This window comes from Myotis brandtii, unplaced genomic scaffold (assembly GCF_000412655.1).
Source record: "Myotis brandtii unplaced genomic scaffold, ASM41265v1 scaffold123, whole genome shotgun sequence".
NCBI lineage: Eukaryota > Metazoa > Chordata > Mammalia > Chiroptera > Vespertilionidae > Myotis > Myotis brandtii.
In genome coordinates, this window is record NW_005354291.1 from 7,027,694 (window position 1) to 7,043,019 (window position 15,326).

General features: G+C 38.4%; 1 protein-coding gene across 1 annotated transcript in view; it reads right to left on the reverse strand.

The window, feature by feature from the left end:
* Positions 1–15,326, reverse strand: part of THEMIS (thymocyte selection associated) — a 134,841-nt gene that overhangs the window by 70,386 nt on the left and 49,129 nt on the right. The window contains exon 4 of the mRNA XM_005858968.2: positions 4,765–5,813. Coding sequence (XP_005859030.1) covers positions 4,765–5,813 — 1,049 coding nt within the window. The remainder of the gene's footprint in view (positions 1–4,764; positions 5,814–15,326) is intronic.

Genomic DNA, 15,326 nt, shown 5'->3' on the forward strand with positions numbered 1-15,326 from the left:
CACCGGCCTGGTTGCCCCATGCAGCCTGCTATTCAGTCATTTGGTCGTCCCTTACTAACCCCCCTGCCAGCCTGGTCACCCCACGAAGCCTGCTTGTTCAGTCATTTAGTCGTCCCTCACTTACCCCCCTTCCGGCCTAGTCGTAGGCAGCCATTTTGTAAGGGCATGAGGGTCAATTTGCATATCACCTTTTTATTATATAGAATTGCTAAAACTAGAGGTTGACAATCTTACCTTGGAAAATAATTATATCTATCTACCCTAGTTCTTATAACTTGCTCTTATGTATTTTTAATTTCTAAACTTCTTAGATAAACTTGTAGTATTCAAAAGTGACAATGGATACCCGATACAGGTGAATTTGGCAAAGACTGAGTATATTTAGTTTCTTACTTTTTGACAGCCTATATATTGGCCCTGTTATTTAACAGTGCAAGAAATGATCCAGTAAAGTTAATAATCCATTGGGAAGGCAAAAGTAAACTTATATAATGAAGCATCTGCATATGTAATAAGGTAATGAGTTAAGTGAGTTTAATGTTTAAACTCTGAATAACCCTTACAAATTGTTCTATGAATTTAAAGCAATATTCCACATACAATCCAACATCTTAGAGGCTTATTTTCAATGGCAGCTTCCTGGCTTTAGAATATTAAAAAGAAGTTCTATCTAACCACTTCAAAAGCATACATAAAAGAGCTTTAATGTAGATATCAGAAGAAATATAAAAGAAATATATGGAAGAATGACATTGTGATAATAAGAAATAGTTGGTTGCAAGACTTTTTAAGTAGATTATGCAGAGCTTCTGTTTATATTCCAAAAAATTATCTAGTAAGCAGATTTCTATCTTTATGGTAAGAAAAATTATTAAAAATGAGGTCTGGAGGTCTAAACACAGATAAATTATAGTACGCTTGACATTTTAAAGTGATTTCAGGGACAATATAGTCCTTTATTTACTACGCTAAATTCTGTGAAACTAATCATAAACAAAGAATCATAGAGCCTTTTCAATTGACTGATAAACTTTCAACCAATCAGGAATCTCCCAAAACATCACTGAACTTAGGGTTTCTTAGATTCTGCTATAACCTTTTTCGGGACAATAAATCTGTTCCAACACATTGCACCAAAATTATCCTCTCCTGATTCTCAACCAGCTTTGTAATGAAAAATAAGAATGTACTCTTTGCTACAGAGTATCTCTTTGAATGTGTAAAATAACTAATGTCATCGAGTACCAATCATTCAAGTTTAGACTATTCCTCAGTTTCCTCAATAGGTCCTCAGATAAAAATGGCTCCTCAACCTTTTAACATCTTAAACTGACTCTTAACATCTCTACAAACTTCAGTTAATCAATATTCTTTAGAAGTGGAACTCAGAACTAGACACACGAATTCATGTAGGTTCGGCCCAGTGAAGAAACAGTTAGGAATTAATAAGTTGAGCTGGAATCCTACATGTATAAATTTAGTCCAAGATTGCAATAGTCTTATTTTACTAACTGTGAGATAATAGAAATTCTATGTATTGGTATCTGCTTGGTGCAGAGCTCTGAAATGCTTGTTGTAATTTCCTAAGTGATAAGAGCCTTAGGAGCATCCTTTGTTCTAATGTTTCATCTTTGACCCTGGTTCCTGACACAGGGCTTCTAAATCCATGGGAATTTCTGGGTGATAGGAGGGCCTTTTGTTCTAATGAGGAGGCTTTGGGTGGGGTCCTGGATGGCTCCTGGATGAGAGCTAGTCATCTGAAAGACTAACCCATAATTAGAAGCTTGGAATTTTCCCGCCAACCCCATCCAATTCTCCATAGAGGGAAGAGTGACTAGAAATGGAGTTAATAATTGATTATGTCTATGTGAGGAAGTCTCCACAAAAGTCCCCCAAAATATGGGGTTTGGAGAGCTTCTGGGGTTAAAACATCCACATCCTGGGAAAGTGGTACATCCCAACATGACAGGGAACAGACACCCCTGAGCTCAGAACCCTCCCAGAGCTTGTCTTCTGAATCTCTTCACCTGACTGTTCATCGGTATCCTTTATTATATCCTTTAATAAAATAGTGAATGAAAGCAACTATTTCCCTGAGTTCTGGAGCCACTCTAGCAAATTAATAGGACCCGAGGAGAGGGTCATGGCAGCCTCTGATTTGTAGTCAAGTTGACAGAAGTTGTGTGTAACCCGAGGACTTAATACTTGTGAACAGCATCTGAAGTAGGGCAGGAGCAGCCTTGTGGGACTGAGCCCAAATGAACTGGTGGGACTTGACACTATGTGCTGGTAGATGGTGTCAGAATTGAGTTGTAGGATACCCACCTGGTGTTGCTGAATCGCTTGGTATGGGGAAACCCCACACAGCTCGTGTGAGAAGTGCTGTGAGTGTGGTAGTCATGCAAGAGTAAAGGGGAATCATAGGGGGAAGACTGTAAATTTTTCCAAACAGTAGCCTAGACATAGCACTGCTGTTTTATGAATTCCTCTCTTAATAAAACACATCATTTTCACCTGACATTCTGTCAAAAGGCATTTAAAATTTTTTTAACATTTTTCTATGAATGCCTTCTTAGTACGTTAGGATTTTTTAGTCTTTCCTTTTTATTGTAATAGACATCTATTCTTTGGTATCTCCAGATCTTCATATACATTTCCAGTATTTGTTATTTGAGACAACCAGTCCTCATTCCCTTCCTACCAATCTTGATGGTTTTGGGGACAGCTAATGAGTTGATTGAACCAGGAGATGGACATGTGAAACAAAGTCTTTCTCTTTTTAATTTGGAATCAAACAAAGAGATTATATTCTTCCCTGATTATGAAACTATAAGATGAACTGCCAGCAGTAGTGTGCCTCATATGAATAAAACCAGCCTGTGAAAATAAACCAATTTGTGATGAAAAGTAAGGTCCACTCTGGCTGTGTGCAAATCCTGCTTCCAATTGTCCCTGGAACTTAGCTGTACCCAACTAGTTCTAACAAATATAGATTTTTCCATCTAAAGTTTTTACTTATACCTTCCTCCCAACTTTGTGTCCTATATTAACTTTCTATTGTTGCTATCACATGAACTTGGTGCCTTAAACAATACAACTTTATTATCTTAGAGTTCTGTAAGTCAGAAATCTGACAGGAGTCTCATTGGCTAAAATCAAGGTGTCAGCATAGCTGAATTCTACTCTGGAAGCTCTAGGTATGAGGTCTCTTTGTCTTTTCTAGCTTCTAGACATCATCTACATGCCTTGGCTCAATGCTCCTTCCCTCCATCTTCCAAATCAGCAATGTTGCGTTTCTTTGATGATTCCTCTGTAGTCACATCTCTCTAATCCAGATCTCAACTGGGAAAAGTCCTCTTAAGGACTCACACGGTTAACTTGGACATACCTAGATCATCCAGGATACTCTCCTCATTTTATGGTCCCTAATTTTAAGCACATGCACACAGTCTATTTAGCCATCCAATGTAACACCTTCAAAGGTTCATAGGGTTTAGGGAAGGACACCTTGCAGGTGAGAGGCATTCTTCTGCTCACCACTACAAAACAAACCAGCATTCCATCCCTCACGTCATTCAGTTCAGTAATAAAAACATATTTAACAGGAGAAGCCAGATAGCCTCCACATGAACAGATGCACGTTATTCAACATTATTTGGGAACAGTTGTCTAATTCACAATGACTGCTTCAAAATTGTTTTTCGGGAAAGAAAATTTTGGTTGGCTTTATCTTCTTCGGAAGATGAGTTTGAAGATCCTTACTGAATTTGCCCAGTAGACAATAGGATGCAATCTTTGAAATGCAGAATTAAAAGTAGTTCCGTACCCACATACTTGAAGCCTGAGGCAGCTAGCATTCCTGAGTATAGGGAGTAAACACAGCATCTCTCTTTGTTTTACTAATAGCTTTGTTTCCCCAAGCTGCTAGCACAACATCTGCCAGGCCAGAATGCGCTCCTTCCACACACCATAGAACCACTGCTGGCCAGATAAAGGACCTACGCTTCATGGTGTAAGGGCAAGTGCTTTCCAGGCACTCAGCAGTTTTCAAAAGACAAAAAGTTCCAAGTAGAAATGAAGCTGCAACCCCCCCCTCCCAAAATCTTTAGAGTGGTTATGGAGTTGTTGATTCTGTAATGATCTCATACTGTCTGCAGTTTTATTGATTTTGTTTTTCAACAGAACTGTTAAAGATTACAATTCTCAGATAGGCAGAATGTGGGCAGATGCTCATATGCTCACACATAGTTCTGCCAAGATATTTTTACATCTTTCTGCACTTAAGATAAAATGAAGACATGTGTTATAGATGTATGCTACTGGTAGGCACCCCCCGCCCCCCAAGAAGAGAGTTTTTGTGTGCACTCATTTCCTAGATGAAGTATTAAAAACAACTCTACCTAGAAAAATGAACAACTTTTTCAAACTAAAAGAGATTTGCTTCTGAGGCAATGTATAAAACAATCCTAATTACTAAAACCCATCGAAATGGCAATTTGGGTCAGCATATCCAAATGTCACCCCTGCTCCTTCTAGTTCATTATAAACGTCTTGTCACATTTACTGGTTAAGCATCAAAATACAAAATGCTGCAACAGCTTATGCTCTGTTGATGTTCATTCATCTATTGTGCATCAGAAAGGCTCATTCCAAATATGGCATGAAAGAAAGAAAAGTAAGCAAAAAATAAACTCAGAAAAGACTTGAAATAAATCGCCCCAAGAAAAACATTCCAGAAGAAAAACTGCAGAACCGTAGCCTTACCTTGGGAGACTTGGGCAGACCCACAGTCCTCTCTTCTGCTATGTGTAGCAGAGTTGGCTTTGCTTCTTCCACCGAGGGATGTTTGGGGGGGCGAGGTGGGGGGTGCAAGAAGGAGCTTTCATATCTTCGCATCATGTAATACTGTTCTTCCGTGATCTCTTCGATCAGAGTCCTGACTAGAAATGATCCCGTATCCTGAGACAAATTACTAACTAACTGAACAGTCATATTTAAGCGGCTGACAGGAATTTCCCAACATTCTGCGGGGTTGGCAAAGTCACTTATGAGTAGATAAGAGTCCGTGATAGCTTCCTCCAACCGCAGTCCTGGCGTAGCCGCCAAAATGTCTTCTTCAATGAAAAGATCTCTCACAGATACCTTCACATTGAAGGGCAAGTGGAACTGTGCACAGAGCTCAGCAATCTGGTACTGTTTCTTATCATGAATCACCTCCACAAAACCTCCTTCCATGTATAAAGGGAGCAGTGCTGCCTCATAGGATTTTTTGAGGATTTTTTCACAGGCCAGAACATTCACCACTTTTTTGATGCCCTCAGAGAGGACTTCAGTCGTCTGTGAGTGATGCACTAGAAACTGGTCCCCGACAGCTACAGATGACAGCTCCTCATGCGGGGGATGAAAGGCTTTGGTGGCCACCACGTGGAGAGGTTCCTTTTCACTCTTTGCTATCTCAAGGTCATAAGCTGTTGGGAATTCCCGAGGTCGCCGCTTGAATTTGCCTTTATAGCTCTTAGGGATTAAAAAGTGTCTTTTAGGAAAATGGCTTCTAATTTCTGAAGCTAAGATCCTCGATGCCTGACACTTTTGGTGAATCACAATGGTTTTCCCAGGCTGTAAGATGCTTGCGAGGAGCTGGCTTCCTTGAGGTGCTTCTATGACCTCAGCCACAATGGGGAACTCTTTACTGGTCATTTCAGAAAGATCTTGTGTAGATAACAGCTGAAGAAACCAGTTGGCGTCATAGCTGTCAGTAATGTCTTTGACTTCAACATCTAAACTGGGGAGGATGCGGACTATATCCTTTCGGACTGAAAAAAAAAAGTATGACATTTTGTGCATCAAAATGTTGCTGTGAGGAGGTATTAGGATCTCTCCAGGCGCCATAGATAAATTTAATAAAAAAAACTCAGATGTTCCTGATATAACATTTCTTATATGTGACTTTTCTTTTTTTCAAATTTTAAAATGAAATCAATAATATATAAAACCAACACCCATAAACCTGTTGCTCAGCTTAAAAAAATAGACAACCAGCACCTTGGAGCCCTATGAACCTCACCAAAATCACATCCTCCTTATTGCAGCGTAAGAGTAACAGTTCTCCTGATTCTAGTGTTAATCATTTCCTCATTTTCCTTACACTTTCTCACACATAACATACATGAATATATGTGCATGTGTGATAATGTATATGTGTGTATTTTTTCTCCGAAAGGTTTATCATATTATTTTATCATATTCTTGAAGTCTAGTCAATATATGTAAAATTATCTTAGAAGAAAGTTTGGTACTTCAAATAGGACCCTGCATAAGGCCCAAGACATATTATTTATTTTATTATTTTTTAAATTTTATTTAATGCAGGCGGTTTTTTAAAAAAATATATTTTATTTATTTTTTACAGAGAGGAAGGGAGAGGGATAGAGAGTTAGAAACATCGATGAGAGAGAAACATAGATTAGCTGCCTCCTGCAAACCTCCTAGTGGGGATGTGCCCATAACCAAGGTACATGCCCTCAACCGGAATCAAACCTGGGACCCTTCAGTCCACAGGCCGACGCTCTATCCACTGAGTCAAACCTGTCAGGGCCAAGACATATTATTTAATGTTATCATGTGCAGTACAGCAACACTGCAAAATAAAGGGATATAGGTACTTAAGATTAACATATGGAAATGGATATCATTATGTAATCTTTTTAGTTATTTCTTTTTCTGCTGGTGCTACATTAACACCTGGACAGAAAGGGTGGCACAGGATGGGTCATAATCAGAGGAGCCCCTCAGGAGCCCTTCCTATGCCAGTGGGATGCTTACCAATGTATTATTTTTTTCTTTATTGATTATTGATTAAAGTATTACATGTGTGTCCTTATCCCCTACCAATGTATTCTTTATCTGATGTGTCGTTGGGGACTAATGAATCTCTATGTTTTTTTCAAGAGCCCATAGTCCCAGAACTTTTTATTTGAGATTATGGGAACACTTAAAATACTGTCCTGAAATTATCTGCTCTCCATGTACTACCCCACAGAGTAGCCTTAAAAATGATCTTGCATTGAAAATAAAGTTATACGTTATTACTAGCAGGATTTTATAATGATTTATATATTTTGACAATTTCCTAACACAATGTTTTAGAGTGTTTTCATGATCCACCGTTGCATCCCAATATCTCCACGCACCTTTCTGTCAATATTCTTTCTTCCTTGCATACTTTTGAAAATGAATAATTTGGAAGATTTAGAAAACAGAACTTCCTTTTATAAAATGTTACCTATATTATTATTTTTTAACTATTAACTTTATGTATGCAGTTTCTGAAAACGATATAACTCTATACTTTGTACCATATTACTTGTACATTCTGTGTACAAAGTTACTGAAGACACAGAATGAAAAAGTATTATTTCCTTGAATATAAAAATGAAAAAAAATCAAAGCTTGTATGTAGGCTGAAGGTCAGTAAATATTGTAAAAATTATTCACTGGAGAGAGAGAGAGAGAGAGAGAGAGAGAGAGAGAGAGAGAGAGAAGGGCTAAAAGAACACTCATTACCTTTATCAGTTCATTTTATAAGGTTTAGGATATTCAAACTTTTGAGATTGTTGCAACAGGTTTCCTTGAACCGCTAGGTAATTCTAGATACTCTAAAATCTCAGTTATTTAGATCAAAGTGGGCTAGATTTAATAATTGTAGAGCTAGCGATACACAGGCTCATGCCACTTCTCAGTTGAGGGAACAGCTAAATTGATCCATCACAACATAGGCACCCTAATGAGAGCTCCTCCCAACCTATACCTGGGCACACAGTGGGTACTGAGGCAAGGAGCTGTCTTAATAATTTAAGAGGACTTTATTGCTGCCAGAAAAAGCTTCCAGGCCAGGCTATCTAACCTCTGTTAAATTTTTTGTTTGTTTGTTTGTTTTTGGTGTTTTGAATTCCTAATCTGTCTTCAATACGTTTGTACCAAATCCACTAAAGGTATGCTAGCCTATCTCATCCTTCTTGATATATCAGCAGCACTTCACAGAGTAGATTTGACTTGCTCCTCTTTGCTATGTTTTCTTCACTTATTTCCATATTTTACTTATGATTCTTCTCAATTTCTTTTCTGGTTTCTTCTCTCTTCACACTACCCACTCTTCCCTACCCCCTCACACACCTTTTCATGTGTCTTGGTTCTCTTCCTTTCCCTGTCTACACTCACGCCCACTGTGATCTTGTACTCTCATGTCTTTAAGTGCCATCTGTATGCTGATGACTCTCCAAATTATCTCTAACCAAGTATTTCTCCTGTTCTCCAGATATCTACTTGGGATCTCTACCTGGATATCTAATAGATTTCTCAAAACTAACATGCTCAAACTGAAATTCTGCCCTTCTCAACAAAAAACTAGTCTATTTGTTGCTTTTTCTATCTCAGTTATTGAGGATTCATTCTCCTTATTCATTCCAAAGATCTCAGAAATATACTTAGCTTTTCTCTTTTTCTAACACCTAATAACCATTACATAGAATTGCCCTGATCTAAACTACATTATCTCTTGCCTAGTTTATCGCAATGGCTTCCTACAGTTTTCTTAGAGTCAAATCCTTATGAGCCAGCCAAATATTTTTTTTAATGTTAAATTGATCATATCTCTCTTCTGTTTATAGGCACACAACAGTAGTCCTTTTCATTCAGAATAAGAGTCAATACCCTTTCCAGCTATAGCAGACAGTAATCACAGCGTAACTCTTAGCAGATAAATATAAAACCTCACACCAAAGGTCTATTTACCTCAGTTTCTTTCTTTTTTTAAATATGTTTTTATTGATTTCAGAGAGGAAGAGAGAGGGAGAGAGAGATAGAAACATCAATGATAAGAGAATCATTGATTGGCTGCCTCCTGCAACAACCCCACTGGGGATTAAGCCTGCAACCAGGGCATGTGCCCTTGACCGGAATCAAACCCGAGACCATTCAGTCACCAGGCTGTCACACTATCCACTGAGCCAAACCAGCCAGGGCCCTCAGTTTCTTTTTTTACTTGTTAGATCATGTCTAGCTTTCAACAAGAAGTTACAAGGTATGTTAAAAGGCAAATAGTGTAGTCCAAAGAGACAAAGCAAGCATCAAAACTAGACTCAGATATGGCAGAAATTTGGCAATTATCAGACTGAGAATTTAAAATATGATTAATATCTTAAGGGCACAAAAAGCAAGAAAAGATGAGTAATGTAAGCGGAGAGGTGGAAACTCTTGGGAAAAAGGGAAATGTGGGAAATTAAGAACACTGCAACAGTAATGAAAAATTACTTCAATGGCTTCATCAGTAGACTGGACACAGCAAAGGAAAAAAATCAGTAATCTTGAAGGTATGTCAACAAAAACTTCTCAAACTGAAAAGCAAAATAAAAAAGAGACTGTGGTTAGGAGTCTGTGGTTAGCATGATGACCACTCTGCTGAATGATGAGTGAGAACCAGAGAAAGATGGTAGATATGCTAACTTTAGGGCTGGAGGTTGGAAAAAAGGTTAGCTTTCCTAACCCCCATGATCGCTACCCTGCTTTTCCTCCAGTCCTTTCTTAAGACTAGAAAGTTAGACTGTCTGAAAGAATTGTAGAAAGTATGGTATTGCCCTGGGAATCCTGGGTCAGATTTCCTGTAAGTTGATCATCCAAAGGAAAACTTTGCACAATGAAATATTCTTTTTTCAAAGTACGGTAGGAGGATGTGGAAGCGGAGTGAAGGGGACGGCCTGGGAAAAGCCAGAGATGAGATTGGACAGGTGGAGGTAAGCCCATGAGCATGAGGAATTGGTGAGCATGTGATGTATGGTGTGAAGGATTGAGACCAAAGGAGTGTGTATGGCATATGATGAGTTTGGTAGTTGAGCTCATATTACAGGTATGAACTAGTTTCTACCAGGCTCACATATAAACTGGAAAGAAAATAGCTTTCCATCTACATAGGGAAAGTTTCTCTTCTTAGTTGGACTATGTCATTCTGCTTCATTTATATAAGAAATGGTAATTAAAAGCAGTAGGTTGGTGAAGAGTAGAGAAGAAATTAAGAAATTTATAACTGGTTATAAAAATATTGTAACAGTTTTTCCCAAAAGAGAATGTGCTGTGTGAATAGACACACACCTGCAAGTTGTTAAACTAATATACTCTTGGTCCTTATATTTTGTACTCCAGATGTAGTAGAACAGGAATGGAAATAAAGGGATACAGAACACATTTTTTCCTCCTTATTTGAGTAATAGCAAATATGCCTAGGTTGGAAGCACTCTTAATTTCCTGATACTAAAAGATTTTAAACTCCCTGGAATTGTATATGTCAACTGGGATGTCAAGTGTGACATTTAAAAATGATAATGCTTCAAAGTATAAGTCAATGCTCAAGAATAGTATGTTTGTGAAACCATGCTGATGGAGCAAGAAGCCACTGCTCCTTGGACCTCCTTACTGGCCTATGATTTGTTGCCATCAGTATGATATTGCTGGGCATGCCAGCCTACAGCTTCTTTAATCAGGAGCTTTTCCTAAAGAATCACTCTTGAGAATTCAGGACTCATTAAGGAGAATCTATTCTGTTCCACAGAGTTTTAGAGCATCTTCCCTTGAGTTATACAGAAATCTGTTTTACAACTGTTAGGTTCCTAAAAGTGAGGGCAAGCCTCAGCAATCTAAGGGGCTTGACAATATGACTGAAGTACCTAGAAGTTCCATGAAGTCACTGGAAATTGTTGAACCAATCCATTTTCCTCAGATCAAACTTTCTAAGGTAGCTATTGACCTGACTTTCTTCTTAGCCCAAATTCACGTGTTACAGTTATTCTAAAGTTTCCTGGAAGCTCCAAACTGGCACTGGAACATACTGTACCTAGAACAATTTTATTGTTCCAGCTTCTATTTGGTACTGAGACCCACTGTTGTGCTCTGTTACAAAGGACCCCTTAAAAGCACCTCCCTCTGTATAATTTCTAAAGCCTTTTTTAAAAAAATATATTTTTATTGATTTCAGAGAGGAAGGGAGATAGAGATAGAAACATCAATGGGGAGAGAGAATCATTGATTGGCTGCCTCTTGCATGCCCCTCACTGGGGACTGAGTCTGGAATCTGGGCATGTGCCCTTGACTGGAATTGAACCCGGGACCGTTCAGTCCAAAGGCTGATGCTCTATCTACTGAGCCAAACCGGCTAGGGCTCTAAAGCCTTTAAAGCATCCAGTAATTGAAAAAAAAAAATGAAGTGAAATTCACATACCATACAATTAGCTACTTTAAAGTGTACAATTCAGGGCCCAGCATTATTCTTTAACTATCTCAATGTTAAAATAGAATAAATGACTCACTCCAACTCTTGAGAATTTTGGCCTGTTCCTTGTTGGGGCTGTGTGGTGGTAGCTGCGTCTAGACTTCATATTTTAAGCTGAAAGGCAAATGTTACACCTTAAAATATCCCACACTTCTTCACTGCAGTACTTAAGTTGTGGATCAAGCAACTTCTACATCCCACTTTCTCCCAAAAAGAAGGTGGGGTGGGGTGGGGGGAAAAGGAGCTGTAGAAGAGATCTTAAGATACTTTCCTGAGTGGGTAAAATGTTTGAAATAACCATCTGAATAATTTTGAAATGACAATAATGGTCTTTCTTTCTTCATAGAAAGACGTTTGATTAGCTTATGTAAAGAAAGATTTGCTTAGCGAAGTTAAAGTGTAAGCCTCGCTTTGTATGAGTATGTGGTTGAATGTGTTTTGGGTTATAGATCATAATTTTTAATTAAATCTCCATTTAGTGGATGTAGCAGAGGAAAAAGTTTCAGGCCATCTCTGTGGCTTTTCATGTATTTATTCCTGCTGTGCTCTGATTAAGTTATATGTTCAAGATAAATGTAATATCTATCATCTGTCTTTGTCTAAGTAACTTTTAAAGAAATAAAGACCCTTGAATAGAATATCCAAGACCTATGGGACAATTACAAAAGGTGTAACATATACACTTGAAGGAAATGGGAATGCCTGAAGGAAAAGAAGAAAGGAACAGAAGCAATATTTGAAGTAATAGTGGTTGAACGTTTTCCAAAACAAATGAAGCTTAGAGAACAATAAGCAGGACAAATAGCAGAAAGTCAACATGAAAAGAGAAAACTTAAAGAAGCCAGAAGGGAAAAAAAACACACACATAAAAAAAAAACACAAAACAACAACACATATTACCTATCCAGGAAGATGGATAGGAATTACATTGGATTTTTCTTCAGAAATTATGAAAAGAGAAAAACAGTATGTGCTATATTTAAAGTGTTGAAAGAAAAATAAACTCCAACTGAGAATTTTGTATCCAGTGAGATTATCCTATGAAAGTCAAGGTGGCAAAATATGCCACCCCAAAATATACCACTTTGGCATAAAGATTATTTTGAGCTAAAGGTACAGATGCAAGGAAAGCATTCTGAGATCCCCTTTCTTCTAGAAATCTATACTAATAAAAGAGTAATATGCTAATTAGACTGATGTCTTCTGGAAGTCCATCCGGACAAAGCCATAGTGGCTGCCTATGAGGGCCAAGGGGCGTGGAAGAGGCGGCGGGGCTCAGAGGAGCCCAGGTGGCGTGGGAGAGGCAGTGCGGTGTGGGAGAAGTGTGGGAGAGGCTCAGCGGCGTGGCCCCTTTTGCAGAGGCCACAAGAGAGGCGCTGCTGCAGCCTCCGCCCCTTTTGCAGAGGTGGGACAGGAGAGGCCTCGGCATGAGCCAGTCAAGTGCCACGGCCCCTTCGCAGAGGCAGCGCGGGAGAGGGGGCTGCACGGTCCTGGTCCCAGTACTGCCCCTTCTGCAGAGGCAGCCACTGAGGCAGCAGCGTGGGCCCAGTCCCAGTGCCATGCCTCCGTAGAGGTTGGACGGGGTGTGACCTGCTGTGCCTCAACCTCCCACAGCCTCTCCCCCAGCTGGCCTGGCCCCAGATCACCCTCCACCCATGGCGGCCAGCAGTGGCAGCAGCAGCCAGGTGATGGGGGTGGTGCCTTCCCATGATCGGCCGGTCACCTCCCACAGAGGGAGGCCAGACTGCAGCTAGCCCACTCCCTGTGGGGAGCAGGCCTAAGCCATCAGTAGGACATCCCCTTAGGGCTCACAGACTGTGAGAGGGGGTAGGCCTGGCTGAGGGACCCCCCGCCCCCAGTACATGAATTTTCATGCACCAGGCTTCTAGTAGGAGATAAAAGCCCCCATATGAAAGATGTCCTCTCTTTACCAGGAATAAAGAAACTAGGGGGATTCAAGAGAATTCTGTACAAACAGACCTTGTTAAAATAATTCTCATCTTCCTTTAACCTCCACATAGTTTAGTTACTTTTCCATAATTTCTCCTCTTTGTTTAGATTTCACCATTCCTTTGGGGTCTTATTTTCTTATAAGGGCTCCTGTGTCACATAAAACTTAGGTAAATTTGTCACTTAAAACATATAAATTTTTATGCTTTTCTTCTCTTAATCTAACATCAATTTAATTCTCAGGCCCAGCATAAAACCCTAATAGGATAAAGATAAAACTTTACCTCACCTACAAAATGAAGGAGAAATAAAAACTTTCTAATATAAACATAAATTAAGAGAGTAGATCTGCTTTGCAAGAAATGTAAAGGAATTTCTTCAGAGAGAAGAAAAATGATATAAGTCAGAAACTCATCTACATAAAAGAGGAAGAGTGTTAGAAAGGGAATAAATGAAGGCAAATTATTTTATTTTTCCTATTTTTAATTGATATAACTGATAACAGCAATAATATATTAGGTAATATAGCTCATAACGAATGAAATAAATGACAGTAATGTTGTAAGGGAAAGGAGAGAGAAATTTGGAATACTCTGTTATAAGGTATCTGCACTACACGGGAAGTGCAGATAGTATTTGAAAGTGGTCTTTGATTATAAATGTACATTGCAAACTGCAACCACTAAAATTATTTTTTAAGTACAGTTGATAGGCTGAGAGAAGAGAAAATGGAATCCCATAAAAGGGTCATTAAATCCACAGTAGGAATTAAAAAAGTGAAAGAAATAACACATCTAGTTTGGGGATGGAGATAAAGATAGATATTATGAAAGATGCAGCTTTAATATGAGCCTATAAGGATGGGGAGAAATCACAAGCCAAGATAGGGTATAGTCAGTGACTAGCATGAAATCCAGTCTTGGGGTTTTAAAGTAGAGCACTTGGTCTGGACAGGAGACCTGCTGAAAGTAAGATTACGAAGATGAATCAACCCCTTGAATACCAGGTAGAGGATGAATAGCTATTTCAGGAGTTATAGCAAACTATTTGAGATTCAGAATGACCAAATTAAATTAGGGATTTGGCAGATTAATTTGACAGCACAATGGGAAGAGAAGCTGAAATGTGAGCATTTGCTTTTCTTTGTCTATTATCTACAATGAAGCCCATAGATACCCAGTGTACTGACAACTCAAACTGCCCAATTATTTTTCATCAACTTCAAATTTTATATATTTTGCTCTCATGTCTGTTAATACAGTAAAACAAAATCTTTCCTGTTTTTTATACTATTTTTTTACTCTTACATGATTTAAGTTCTCCATAACCAAAAGCAAAAATACAAATTTATATTTGTTTAAAATTACCCAGAATTTGGTAATTATATTCTAAGTTTTTAAACTGGAATAGGGTTAACTAGTTTTTATGACACATTTTTTAATATCTAAGTATGTGTCCAAGAGAAAGATAAAGAAATCAACATGTTTTGTTTTTCTTGTAAAGCAAAAATTGTCATGTTTAAAAAATAAAAGGGGAGAAAAACAAGATAAAAGATTTATAATCTTTTATTTATCAATTTATCAGCTTTATGTTAGCACTGCTTACATTTGGGTATATATAATTCTAGTGGTGTGTGTGTGTGTGTGTGTGTGTGTGTGTGCATGCCTGTGTGTGCGTGTGTTACATATTCTTTAAACAAGCATTTGCTATTTTAGAAAATGTAATCCTCCTCTACACCACCCCCAGCAAAACAAACAACCAAAAAAAAAACCACAAAAAAATGAGCTGTAGAGTGTAAGCTAAATTAGAAAATTTCCCAAAAAAGTTAACTTGACTTCAAAATGATAAAGAGATAAGAAGGCAGCAATTCAAAGCACTAGAGACATTCCTGGAGGTGTTTATTACAAGCTTTTCAGTTTCAAACTAAACTGAAGTAAAAATAATTTATACTCGTGAAACCTTAGTTTAGACTTCCCAAATTTTTTTCTGGGCGAACATGAAATGCTCTTGCTTGGGTATGTTTTATGGTTATCCAAAGGGAGCTCTTGTGAAAAAAAAA